Below are 14,092 nucleotides of genomic sequence, written 5' to 3'. Positions count from 1 at the left end.
GATTCGAGTGCCTTGAAGCGCATTTATCCTCCAATTTATGGGTTGGGGAGGGCTATGGCTAGTTCTAGGCATTGGGTTAAAAAAAGAGCAGATATGATCAAAACTTATTTTCCTTCTCTTTGGTAATAATAAGTCATGGGAATGGCTAAATATTACCAATTGAATTAATTTATTGCTGCTAAACTATATACTAAAACATGTGTAAAAAATAATACTCCTACCAAACATAGCGTAAATGTTAAATCGGATATGAAATGGAGCTTAAAATATGTGATCAAATTTTACAAATATATATTTTTTGATACATCATATCTAAGTTGTCCATGCAATAAGTATAAAAGTGTTTAAAATTTGACTTAAGTGTTTTAAATATACTCCATGTTAGATCCAATTTAACATTGAATATTTAAGCTAATTATTAGGTTGAGTGAATGAACTGAATAATACAATATTGATAATGGGGATTCAATTGAAATATAAGGACTAATTTAGGAATTTAGAGAACAGTTTGGGGATATGAGTGTAATTAACCACAAAACAAAAGAGAATTAGGAGAAACCTCACAGTCACAGCAAGTGGGGGAGACTGAAGAGGGAGGTCCACCGCATAAAAGTCCAACTGCACCGATTGACGTATAACAAACTTTACCTAACTGCCTAACTGCCACACGAGGAATTGGCCGAGGGAAAAGGGATCCCCGAGGAAATGGAAAAGTCCGAAGAAAGCAGAAAGCAACCAGTTGTTTCTGTTACGGCCATACTGGATCAGTTGTTCTTCAGTCTACGGCTTTGAGGATTTTATTTATTACCTCTTTCTTGAAGTGCACAGTCTATGTGCTTTTTTATTTAATAATATCATCAAATCATTTTTGTTAAATTAGATTATTTAATATTTTTAAAATAAAACCAACTTAAAGTCCAATTTAACATTTTTTTATTTGTTTCGTGTGTGTAATATTGGTTACATAAGTCTTTCAAAGGTGTTATTTATTAAAAATAAGACCTAAATATTTGGTTAAAAAAGAGAAAAAGGTTTTAATTAAAAAAGGTTTAAAAGCAATGTCGGCTGACTGCCTAACTCTGAAGCAACATTGAAAACCACGCAACTCAGCCATAAAAACAAGTGGCCCAGTTTACAGCTACTCTCTTTTTCCCATTCCATAGTTTTGTTTTTCTATATATTATTTCCTGCATTTCACGTACGAAACCATGAACAGCTCTCCTAAAATCAATATTACAGCATAATAGATCCATGATATGGTTCATATATATGTATTATACACATATAAATACATGATATTATATTTAATACAATATATAATTTTAAAGAATTAAAATTATCGATCACACATTATAAAAAAATCTGAAAAATCAATATTAGTAATTCAATTTATTTACTTTTACCATTTAATCGCTATGTATTAAATATAAATATAAAATAATTGTTTTCTATATTGATAATAAAGTTTTTAAATTAAAAAATAATGGGTTTAGAATCCACCTCTTAAAAAAAATAGAAACCTTTAAAAATAAAAAAAACCCTCTACTCTCTATGTACCGGATTATAATCCTCTATATTTTGCTGTGAATTAAAAAATCTTATTCTTTAAAAGTTGTTTAAAATAATTTTATTTTAACATATAAAAACTAAACACATATTTCAAGAAAATAAAAAAAAAACCAAATAATATAGATATTATATACTTCTAAAGAGAGAGTAGGGCTAGTCAGAAACTAGTGGCTCCAAATTAACTTGTTTTGGAGCTGAAGGAATACCATGAACTGCTGGGATATAATCTCCTCATCATTTAAACCTAATAATTAAACAGGAATTTCAACATATATTCACATGCATTTATTAGAAATGGAGGGCTGAGGTTAGATAAATCTGCCCATAATTGAGAGAATGAACTTATCATGTGAGCAATACCTGATTTGTGTAAAGTAAACATTATGATAGTAATAACTAAGGAATTGTATTTTCTGGTAAAGGACTCACTCATTGATGAAAAAAAATAATTGCCTTGGCTTGGCACTTGGCAGGTTGGTCCTTGGGGCAAAGATCAGTAACCTTCACTTCATCTACCAATCACTGACTAGCCTGTATTTACAAACTAAGAAAAGGGTTACTGTTTCAACATATATATATAAATAAACGAACAGAAAAACCTAGCTATACTCTTAAATTCTTAAGGCATATTACTATATTACTATATAGTTGCACTAATATTCTCCATTTGATTTTATGCTTTTGTTCCAAAACCAGATTTTAAGTATTCCTTTACGTGTCCAGAAAAAAGTTATCATTTTGCTTTTCTTCATCTTTTCATCACCTCCACAAGTGTTGAACAAAGACCTAAAACTCACTTTTTGTCTTTTTGCTTTTTCTTTTCTAGATCTGATAAACAGGCACGTGTTGTATATATTGTTTTTCCAAATGGTATAAACCGAAAGTAGTTCTAGTTCTTCCCATAATGATCGAATAGCATAATCATGTTGATAGGGATGGTATATATAAAAATAACACCCTCTCTTTCCAAATAACTAGATTGGTGCAATCTAGAAAAACACTGAATCAAGCAACCTTTACATAACTTTTTTTCCTGTGAGTGACAATAAGCTTCAACTAAATTTGAAATCTGAGTTAAATTGAAATTTAAATGAAAGACAAACTCTTCCTATATTATTTTCTTTAGTCATAAGATTTAAATCCAAAATTTATTTAAATGACATCAAACTTTTTACCACTCGATTTAACATTGGTACCTTAAAAATTAAATTTAGATCACATATACAAAACATTTATTTATCACATTTGTTATTATAAATTGTAAGAATAAAATGCATACAAATAAATAAATTATTGCATTTTACTATTAAATAGACATCTAACAAATATATACTAATAATCATGGATACTACTCAAACAATATTTTTAAAATCCAAATTCTCAGATGTTATCTCAAACAATTTTACCCAAACTAAAAACCCCTAAATCTCTTGCCAATGCATAGTGACTTGTGAGGTGAATTTAGTAGTTTATCAAATGTACTTTACGGATAACCCTTTAGGTTCAAACTTGAGAACCACATGTGTAAAACGTCAATCCAGAAGATTCTATTGGTTATTAATTGTCTTTTCACTATTCCTAATGATATAATCTCTCAATTGATCCAGTGTCTAGAAAGGCCTTTCAGGATCCTTGATTAAGCGTAATAAAAAGGGTAACATCAAAGATATAATAGGGCAGTCCACAAAAACTAGTAGCTAATAAAAACTATGCAACAGATGCTAGTCATCATGTATTGCTGCGAGGGAACAAGTAAATAAATCACAAATTAAGATGAACGTGACCTACCATATCATTGTTCATATATCCATCAATGATTAAGGTCGTGGTCGGTTAGTTCTCCAATACAATTTATCGTTCCAAGGTAGACTAGGACTGGTCTACAAATGTCAAAAAACGGTTCTATACCTCATTCTTGTGGGGTTAAATAGCCAAATATTAATCACAGTGGTCCATTAGCTATACTAGCTAAGAAGCTCCAGTCCTGTGAAGGCCTCGTGACCATAGGAGGCTGAATCTTATCAGTAACTAAGCTGAAGCCCTAACTAGTAAAATACTCGGTGCTTAGTCCCTTATTCATCCACCATACCCCTTCTTTCCTAAGTCAAGATTGTAATTTTATTGACCCAGAAGCGGAATTATAACATTTCAATCCTAGAGGTTCTTCCAGGGTCTAACCATAGATCATCAGCCCAGGGCCAAGCCACCGTTCAGCAAGTTATAACTTAACAAAAACTATGAACTAATACTTTCCAAAAAGTAATCCCCCTTCAAGAGGAAAGAAGTTATATCTTCTTGACGCCTTCATACTGGTTGTTCCTCTTGAGTTAAATATATAAAAAAAGTTTGATACTATAGTCCTCTCCCTCAACCCTTGCACTCAACAACAGTCAACTTACAAGAAGCGTAAGTATACATTCTAGAAATAAGCACACAGACAAGTGAACAAAAACACAAGAAATTCAGGCAGATTAAGCGTGTCAGAGTTATAATATGGCAGTGTGACAATATGTGAACTCAAGTGAAGGAAGCTATGCATACCATATTTTCTTTCTCACGTCTTACGCATGCCAGGAGGCACAATATCTCCAAGTAACCCTTCATCTTTTGGCAGCTGTGAGGTGGGTTCTGGCAGCGCTCGAGATTCTCTTACCTCAATGGGCAATTGCTGTGACTGCGTTGTGCTTGGAGAAATTCCCCTATGTAACTGTACCCCTTGTGAATAATAAAATTGAGAGACTCCAGGAGTAAACTGACCGGCAAAGGCAGCTTCATGGCTGATGAGTCCACCACGGGGGAAACCGACACTATGATGACAGTGTTGACCTTCATATGTAGTAATGACGATGGTGGGATCTTCAGAGGAGCGTTCCACCCTCTTCTTCACTGTACATTTGCTATTTGTGCAGCGATAGTAACTCCTGTAAAATTAAATAACTGGCTCAGCTTTTGCACAAGATTCTGAAAATTTTCTTTCCATCAATTAATAATTTGCCTGAAGCCATAATTGATTTTTGTTACTCTACATGTGCTTCATAAATTTGATCTCATTTTATGTAATGCATGGAGATGGTGCATTCTCACATAAAATATGGCTGAATTAAGAAAAAAGTATTTATGCAGTTGAAAAATAAGATTAGTCAAATTAATAATTAAAAGGATCGTGGACCTAAGATTTAGAGAAGGTTTTAATCTGTATAGACACGTCTTATCAATCATATAGCCATGAACTGATGGAATCTCATCCTATGACACGATAGTGGTTTAATAATCAACGTATTGGACTTTTGTTAAAGAAAGATATCATTAACTCTAGTTTATAACCCTTTGATTTCGGGGCATCTTTTGTCAATGAACTGATGGAATCTCCTATAATAAAGAGCAAAGAAGGTAGAATTCATCAAAACACAAACTTCTGAAAAGAAAATTTTTTATTATAATATTGGAAAGTGAAAATATGGTTTACAATGTTTCACTTTGAAGTTTATTTTATTGAACAGAAAACAGGCATTGAATCAAGATTGAAAAGTGGATAATATGTCAGTTTTCTCTCAATCATATTCATAATAGAGAAATAGCAACAGACCTAGGAAATGGACTATTTTTAACAGCTTTTTGTCCATATTTTCGCCATCGGTAGCCATCTTCAAGATGATCAACTTCACTCTTGGTCATAAAAGCAAAACGTGGCTGCCTAATTCGCTTTTGCCCCTTCTTCCTCACCTTACTCCTACAAAAATATTCCACCTACAAATGATCAAAATGGAAAGAAAAAAAAAACCTAAAACATTAAAATATTTTTTTCTTTAAAAAAAGGTTGATGCGTATGTTTCAATCTACTTGCTAAATATTAAATCAGTGGTTCATTACTTGTTATTCTCCCATGCATCAGTGTGTTAATCTTTAACAAAAGATAACTATAATCAAAATGTCTGGGACCTGTCTAAGCAATTTCAAGCTATGCAATTGAAAGAAATATGAAACTTGAAACTACTAAGGTAAATGTCTTCAATGTAATCAAGAAAATAATTGAAAAATATTTATATACTTCATATACTGCAATGTGATGAAAATCAAGTTTCTAAGTAAGACAATGAACTTTCTAATACCATGAAAGGCATCAATATGGGAGAAACCCATGATTTTATGAGATGTCTGATCAATGCCCATTAACAGCAAAGAACATTTTATGAATCTAAATGCTACTAAATGTCAATAAATAAAGTTATAGTTTTTCTATTTCTTTTTTAAGAATGCATGAACAGGCAGTAAGTAAAACTATAAACTGCATTTCCCAATTCCTGAAACAATGAAAACACATCTCAGTATATATTGCTTCAGAGAGGGGATGAATTCAGAACAAAAGACAGACTTCATACCAAAAAAAAGGAACATGTTCCTAAATTATTCTAATTTGCAGTATCTAAGATTAAAGAGGATTTTCCCAGCTATATTTCCGCTTTTTGCCGTAAAAAAAAAAAAAGATTTCTCAAAGCAAAGCACGCCATTGCCGCCGCAATAACGGCGGTGTTGAAGGCCACTTCGTTAATAGGCAAAAAGTCGCTTTTATTTTTCGCCCTCTCTATTTGCCTTAATTGGACCAATTATTTCCCTAAATTTACGAAACTGCCTCAACCCTTCTTCCCCAACTTGCATGAAACGAGGTTGTTATATTTATTTTATGCAGTTTCACTGTACGGACACCGAAATTTGCATGACTTTTGATACGGTGGCTTTTATTACCATCTGTCATTTTTGCCCACCGAAGTCGTACTTAATTACAACTCAGTCTCATAAAGTAGCACAAAACAACAAAAGATAAAGGTTTTTAAAATTATTTTTTAACTTTCATCATTGGTTCACTAGTACTCACGGTATCTCAGGCGGTTTCCCGCCGAAGCCCGTAGATTTCTCCGGCGGATCCTCGCTGGAGCTCGACGACACCGACGGATTCGATGTCGGCACTTCAGCTGACCCGACCGGATTCGACGCTGCCCCTGAACACGAACCACCAGCTGCACCACAGCTTTGCGATTGCGAGCCGCTAAAATTTCCCGCCAAACCACGACTGGCGTCGGTTCGGTCTAGTTCACCGAACCTTTCAATCTCATCGGCATGGTCCAGTTGTAGAATATTCCAACCAAACTCACTCAGTATACTGCTTTCCCTATCGAAGAAGTAATTGATGCTATCCGAGACTGAGTCAGGTCCAGCAAGTGTCCAGCTCGAGCTCGAATCGGATTTAAACTCAGTCCCAGCTGGATCAAGCCCCTCTTTATCTTCCATCCTCTAAACCTTCATCCAAAAAAAGAATAGAACATACAAAGAAAATAACAGGATTCAAAGCACGTCCAAATGAAATCTAAAAGAAAACGTAGAGAGAAAATAAAACAAAAAAAGGAATGAAGGAGAGAGAGCTAGGGTTTTTGGCTAGTTATTTTTTCCCGTCGTCCAAACAGAAAAAGAGAAAGAAAAAAAAGGAAACTGAAAAGAACGCGCGAGTAAGAGAGATTGGGGGAGAACAGAAAAAAGATAAGTTTAGAAAAATCGGCGTCAACTGAAAATAGTGACGGGAGGTTGATATTTAAGCAAAGGAGGAGAAAGAAGATGAAGAGCAAGGGAAGCGGGTGTGCGTGGGCCCACGCGCATGAATGAAGAGAAAAATAGAAGAGATACTTTCCGACATAAGGACGCACCATGTTTTTTTCCCTCTCTTGGCAATGCTTTTTTTAATGTTATTTTTTCCCTTAATCGTTCTCAGATATTTGAGATATACCTTGAATTTTATTTAATTTTAAATTTAAATTTGAATTAATTCTAATTTTCAATAAAATAAAAATAAAATTTTTCAGTATTATTTTATCTATACATGAGATTCGTGGGATTTTTTTTTGAAGGACATCCAGTTTATTCCATTCAATAGATGTTGAATGTTAATTTATTTTATTTTTGAAGTTGCAAGTAACTATATCCATTATTTTAATGAGAATAAATCATTATAGGATAAATTTTAATTAATTAAACTCATCTATCGAAAATAATTTTCACAAACCTGATACTCAAAGTCCCAATCAATTATTTTAGGGTAAATTACATTTAAGTTCATTAAACTATTAGTAAGTCTATGTTTTAGTCACTCAACTTTAAAAATTTACAAAATGATTGTTGAATTATTCTCACTGATGTAACAGCCCAATTATCAATGGTGTTGAAAAACGGTAGTTTTGGAACCCCATTTCCAACTATTGATAATAATATTTACGAGTTTATTTTGAATTATATTGAATTTTGGTTTAGAAATTTTATTGAAATGATAATTAATTGAAGTACTAGCGCAATGACCCTAAAGTCAGTGGTGTCGAAATAAGAGATATTGCGACCTCATTTCCGCAAACCAAGCACGTAAATATTTACGGAGTTATTATATAGGTAAATTGAATTTTGAATAAGTAATTTTTTCGAATTAGTGACTAATTAAGGTACAAATACTAAATTGTAAAAGAGGTAAAAATTAATTACTATGAAATTATAATTAATTGAAGGACCGATTGAGCAATTGGACCCTTCTAATAATGTCAAACGGTAGTGGTTGTTGTTTGTCACCCGCTTAATTGATTAATTAAGATTTATTAAATTCAATTAGATTAATTAAGTACAAAACTAGGCATATAAGTAAAAATAAAAAAGAAACACATTATATTTACCAAAAGAAAAAGAAACACATTATTATTTCTTCCTTCTCCGCTCGTCTTCTCCACGAAAACAAGAAAGAAAAATTGGGGTTTTGATCGTTTGAACTTCGGTCCTTCAAAATAGGTAAGTATACAAGTTCGTTTATTGTAACTTTTACGTTTTTAAGGTTGTGGTAGCTCGATTTAGCTAATCCGTGTTTTATTTTCGAAACTGCCAAAGTTTCAAAATATTTCCATTGATGAATGCTTGAAGTTATTGGTGTTATTTGGTTAGATTTTAAGCTTAGATATGAAAAAAACTAATTTGTAAAGTTTAATTGTTAATTTTTAACATATGGACTAAAGTGTAAATATTTCAAAATTAAGGATAAATTTATGTAATTATGGATAATAAAGGGCTGTAGAAAGAGGTAATTGAAATTGGATTGTAAATCAAAGCTTAAATTTGAAAGATATAGCTATTTCGGTTTTAAGGACTAAATTAAATAAAATACAAAAATTTAGGGAAAATTCAAAAAAGTGAAAGTGAACTGATTTATGCTTATAATAGAATGGTATAAGGTAATTGGAATTGATAAATCATAATGAATTATTATAGACTGGGAATTGAGTCAATATGAAGATAATCGAGGAAAATGAGAAATTGCATATTAGTCCCTAACTCTTTGTTGTTGTTGTTGTTGTTGTTGTGTTTATCCTAGGTAAGTTCATACAGTTTATAATTATTATAAATGTTGATTAATTGTGTTATAAATACTTGTATATATACTTAATAATTCTTGAATGAAATGACATTGATATAAAAGTTGAATTGGGCTTAAATGAAAGGTATTTAGATATTATATAATTCGGGAGAAAAAAAAAGATACAACAAATACCTATTGTTGACTGTAAAGGAAAAATCCTGTCAATATGAACAAAGGCTTCAGCCTCAATAAGAAGAAAACATTATAATTTGTTGGCAACCAACTTTACTATAACTCAAGCACAATATATCTAGGGTGACTATAAGCACCTAACACAGTAAGGAAACTAGCCTAATACTTGCATAAGCAAGACTAATACTTGTATAGGACAAGACAAAATCTTTCATCAATTTCATAAGAGAAAGGAAGATTTATTAAATAAAGGAAAGCAATACAAAACACATAAACTTAAAGCAACATGGGTCCAAATCGACTTGTGAAATCATTTATTATTCCAAAATACCGTCAAAATAGAAATAGATCAAGGAACTGGTAAAGAGCCACCTTTTGAATATCTATAGCCAGTCTATTTTCATAGTGGAATTATTGATGATTGGTGGAGGTTCAACAATGGAAAACATCGATGTCTGTCCATCACAACCCATGAAGAAAGCAAAGATACCCAAAAAAAAAATCTATCAATTGAAGAGAGAAAACAAATGAAGTGGAAGAGGAGAAAGAATACGAGATCAAAGATGATGGAGGGCAAGCAGCGTTGGCTAATAGCCAGTCAACTACTAATTAAGAGATTCTCCCTTTAGAGTAGCAATAAATGGGTCGAGATGCAATATATAGGTGAAACCCTAAAAAAGTAATTTATTAATACTTAAATTACACGTTGTTTCCATATTAAGTTATACTTTTACTATGATTTAAATTATTAAATTTCTAGTTACACTTTTTTTTGATGAATGATGAAATTCATTAATCCAAGAATGCAGTTAAACTGTTACAAAAGAACAAAAAACAGTGTACAATAACTTTAAGTTATGCAAGCAAATTAACCAATAATACCTCAAGAAGCACAAAGTGCAGCATTAACAGGATCAGTTTTATTGATTGGTTTTCTTCCTAAGTAAGCTTCCACAGTCTCTTTAATCTACACAAAGACAGCATCTTCAGTCAAGAAAGATGTACCAAAATACCTCTTGTTCCTCTATCTCTATATCACATACAAATATGCACACCAAACAAGCTTGAGTATTTCAACAAGGAATGACTTTCCTTTAAGTTTCAATATCGCCCAAGCTAACTCTTGCCTCTGAGTTCCTACAGCCCTATAAATGGAGCAAAGGCATAAAATTGATTGCCACACCTTCCTTGAAAAGCTGCACTAAAAGAAAATGTGATCACATCTCTCTACAGCATCCATATGGAAAAAGCAACAAGTATCAATCGAAATCCCAAAAGTAAGCAAACGATCCTGTGTTGGGAGTCTATTAAGAATGACTATCCAAGCAATAAGAGAATGTTTGGGAATATACAAAGGGAACCATAGCAAACAGTGCCATTCCACCATCATACAACGAGTTCTAATTGCCTCACACAATTGCAAAGTACTCACTTTAGCATTAGCAAACTATTGAGAAATGACAGCAACCAAAGGCTTCAACTTAAGCATCCTTCGCCAATTCCAACTACTCATTGAAGTAGGAGCCGTATCTAGAAAAACCCTACCCTTTAACACATATTCACTAACCCAAGCGATCTAAAGATACCCCTCTCCTGCAAGCAAGGCACGGATAAGCTGCAAAATACAAGCTTGATTCCATTCTACCACATTTTTTAGTCCCAAGCCCTTTATATTTAGGTAAACAAATCGCCTTCCAACAAACATGAGCCCCTCGACCTGAGCCAACCTTCCCTTTCAAAAGAATCTAAGACATATTGATAAACCTTAAGAATACTCTTAGGCATTAGAAATTGATAAATCCCATAACTCAAGTGCTTAGTAGACCACCCTTGAATCCTGTCTAGAATCCTATTGGTTAAAGCAGTACAATTAGACCGAGACATCTTTCGAGAAACAAAAGGAACACCAAGGTACCTCACTGATAGCCAACCAACTTTAAACCTTGTGTAAGTAGTCATGAGGACAACTCCTCTTGATGCACCACAATAACAAACAATTCACTTTTGGAGGCATTGAGTTACAACCTAGAAAGTAAGTAAAACTACTAAAGAACACAATAAACACTAGCCACCGAATCAGCAGTACCCTTAGAAAAAATAAGAAGATCATCGGCAAACATTAGATGACTCAACTGCACTTGAAGGCACTTAGGATGATACTTGAAGAGAGTATTTATGGCATCAACATCCAATAACCTGGACAACACATCCATTGAAAGCATAAAGAGGTAAGGAGAGAGAATATCTCCCTGCCTAATACCTTTCCTCCTTCGAAAGAACCTCATAAGGCTTCCATTAAGGGAGATAGAGAATCGAGGAGTAGTTAAACAAACTTCAATCCACTTCAAGAACTTTTCAAGGTACTCTTGAGTTCTAAGTATTGAAAGCAAAAAACCCTAGTGCAAAGAGTCAAACGCCTTTTGAAAACCAACCTTCAAGGCACATCTAGGAGAAATATGTCTTCTACCATACCCTTGCATTAGCTCATGAGCCAACATGGTATTACTAGTGATACTACGCCCTCTAACAAAGGCACTCTGATTATTAGAAATTAAAGCATGCAAAAAATGAGTCATTCTATTAACCAAAACCTTAGTTATGCACTTATAAACTCACTGCAACAAGAAATAGGCCGAAAATCCTTTACAATACCTAGGATTATCACATTTGGGAACCAAGAAAATTGAAGTAGCATTAAAGGCAGCCAAGAGAGTGGAGGATGCAAAAAAATACTGAACAACCTCAAGAAAATCAAGCCCCACTATACCCCATGCAGATTTTAAGAAGAAAGCTATGAAATCGTTAGGATTAGGGGCTTTCTCATTCCCCTGCCCAAAATTAGTTGCCTTTATCTCCTCATTGGTAATAGGGCTAGTCAACACACAATGAGCATCGTTAGACAATTTAGGCAGTAACTCCTGAAGCAAAGAATTTGGGCACTCAACAACATTGGAATCAATTGTGCCAAGAAGATTTTGATAAAACCCTAAAATCTCTGCAGAATTTTGATCAAAAGATTCCAACTAGTTATAGTTTTACTAATAGTTCAATCATATAAAATTGAGACTTACAGAAGATTCATGTATTTCCGCTAAAAAAATGTTAAAAAGTTTGAATTTCATTATTATTTTCATTTAGTTTTTAATTGTAGTCTAAAGATTTTTTATTGTTACAATATTTTAAGAATGAATATTTGATACATTAGTAATATATATATTTTATTTCATAAATAGTCTTAAAAAATTATCATGTCTCTTTTTTAAATACTTTATCATACTTTTACAGGGCACTTGTCAACTCCCATTATTCTACTTGTAGAGTTTAAAAATTCCACCAGTATAATAAATATTTTTTCATATATTAATTATTGTAATCATGTTCAGCAACTTAAACAATATTACGTACTTTACATTAATTATATAAACTAAAAATATATTATTTAATAAAATAAAAAAATACATAAAATCATATAAAAACAACAACTAATGATGACTTTGAATATTGACCGGAAAGTAGAAACCGAGCAGAATTTGTTCACAAATTTGTAAACATTCTTGAGCACATGCCTTAGGGGCCATGACCAAGCTCCTTCAAATCTTTTTCAAAAACAATATAATTATTTCTTGATGAGAATAAAATTTGTGAATTGAATTAATTCTAAAAAAAATCAAAATTTATTAATATAATTTATCAATAATTATATTTAATACTTAATTATAAGATAATTTTTTAAATAAAAATTTAATACTTAATAAAATTTTAAAATAATTACTTAATATTCATTTTCAAGAAATAAGGCATATAATTTTGAAAACTTTGAATAAAATTAACTAAAAATTAGTAGGCCATGGAGCAGCTTTCTCAGACCACAGAAATTGGATGGGCATAATTAAATATAGGATGAATTTTATTTAATGCAAAATATATTAAGTTAAAATAGGAAAAAAAAAAGAAGAAGAAAGAAACGAAGCTCTAATCCTATTGTAAAATGAGTTCGTTTTAATACAGTGATGTCTTCTTTTTATTATTTTAAAAATAATATGTTTCATCTTTTATTTAATTTTTGGGTTAATTATACCTTTAGCCATTTAATTATAGGTGTATTTTCATTTTAATCACTTAACTAAAAAAGTTATAATTTGGTTACTAAGCCATTTGAAAGTTTTCATTTAAGTCACTAAACCATTTAAAGTTATTTATTTATTTAAGTCACTAGGTTGTTACATTTTTTTAGAAGTTTCACTAGCGAGCTCCAAGCACGATTTGATGATCAGTACAGTGGATCAATACCTATCGGCGAGTAGATAAACATACCTTAGACCCAAGTCAATTCTGTGTTAATTAGAGATCGAAAAAAAAAGCTGTTTGAATTTTGATTCATAGATTTGTGACATCCAAAGTTGTTTAATGAGAAAAAAAAATCTAAACTGTAGAAGAGAACGAGAAAGAGAACTTTCGATTGGTGTAGATAATGTGAATAGAGAAAGCCATATAGTATCAATTTCAACAATGATGACTTAAATGATTTGAATACTTAAATGACCAAATTGTAATTTTTTTTATTTAAATAACTAAAATAAAAATTTGCTCATAATTTAGTGACTAATGGTGTAATTTACCTTTAATTTTTTTATTATACCCTAAAGAGTAGGAACGAAACTAGAGGAGCAAGTGTTTTCGTTTCCTTGATTAAACAATTTATTGTACTTTTTTTTGTGTGAAAAAGATAACCAAATTGATTGTAATTTCAACCCCTCTTAACATTTAACAATTTAGTTTATGTTATAAAATAAAGAGAGATGGAGAGAATAAGTAACAAAGAAAATATGAAAGTAATAGAGAATGTACTTTATTGATCAAATGGATGATTACAATGCTTCATCAGAGTCTCTATTTATAGGCATATGAAGTATAAAAGAAGTAGAGATCTAATTCTAATAACTATTAGAATGT

At 31.9% G+C, this 14,092-nt stretch overlaps 1 protein-coding gene across 5 annotated transcripts; it reads right to left on the bottom strand.

Annotated features, from left to right (window-relative positions):
- Positions 1 to 391: 391 nt before the first annotated feature.
- Positions 392 to 7,316, bottom strand: LOC107918521 (probable WRKY transcription factor 57). 5 transcript variants are annotated; one of them, XR_005922771.1, is made up of 5 exons: positions 6,443 to 7,256; positions 5,156 to 5,299; positions 4,111 to 4,490; positions 1,999 to 2,113; positions 392 to 1,187 (listed from the first exon to the last, which is right to left on the bottom strand). XR_005922771.1 is itself a non-coding variant. In XM_041108792.1 (4 exons), exons 1-3 carry the CDS (start codon positions 6,853 to 6,855, stop codon positions 4,124 to 4,126), a joined length of 924 nt encoding a protein of 307 aa, XP_040964726.1. In that variant the 5' UTR covers positions 6,856 to 7,316; the 3' UTR covers positions 1,669 to 2,100; positions 4,111 to 4,123. The 5 variants fall into 5 exon arrangements, 2 of the variants coding, with proteins under 2 accessions (XP_040964726.1, XP_040964725.1); XR_005922769.1 differs by having other exon boundaries at positions 1,999 to 2,100; positions 6,443 to 7,255; XR_005922770.1 differs by lacking the exon at positions 392 to 1,187 and adding an exon at positions 1,669 to 1,813 and having other exon boundaries at positions 1,999 to 2,100; positions 6,443 to 7,255.
- Between the last annotated feature and the right edge of the window lie 6,776 nt (positions 7,317 to 14,092).

This window comes from Gossypium hirsutum, chromosome D13 (genome assembly GCF_007990345.1).
Source record: "Gossypium hirsutum isolate 1008001.06 chromosome D13, Gossypium_hirsutum_v2.1, whole genome shotgun sequence".
In the NCBI taxonomy this organism is placed as follows: Eukaryota; Viridiplantae; Streptophyta; class Magnoliopsida; order Malvales; family Malvaceae; genus Gossypium; species Gossypium hirsutum.
This window is presented reverse-complemented; position numbering and strand designations above follow the sequence as displayed.

What these genes read in the sequence shown, in the direction of transcription:
- LOC107918521 (XM_041108792.1), bottom strand. Translation starts at nt 6,855, where the DNA reads ATGGAAGATAAAGAGGGGCTTGATCCAGCTGGGACTGAGTTTAAATCC. An exon ending in GGGAAACCGCCTGAGATACC is followed by an intron (nt 5,300 to 6,442) that starts GTGAGTACTAGT and finishes ATATTTTTGTAG; the next exon opens with GAGTAAGGTGAGGAAGAAGG. An exon ending in AAAAATAGTCCATTTCCTAG is followed by an intron (nt 4,491 to 5,155) that starts GTCTGTTGCTAT and finishes TTAATTTTACAG; the next exon opens with GAGTTACTATCGCTGCACAA.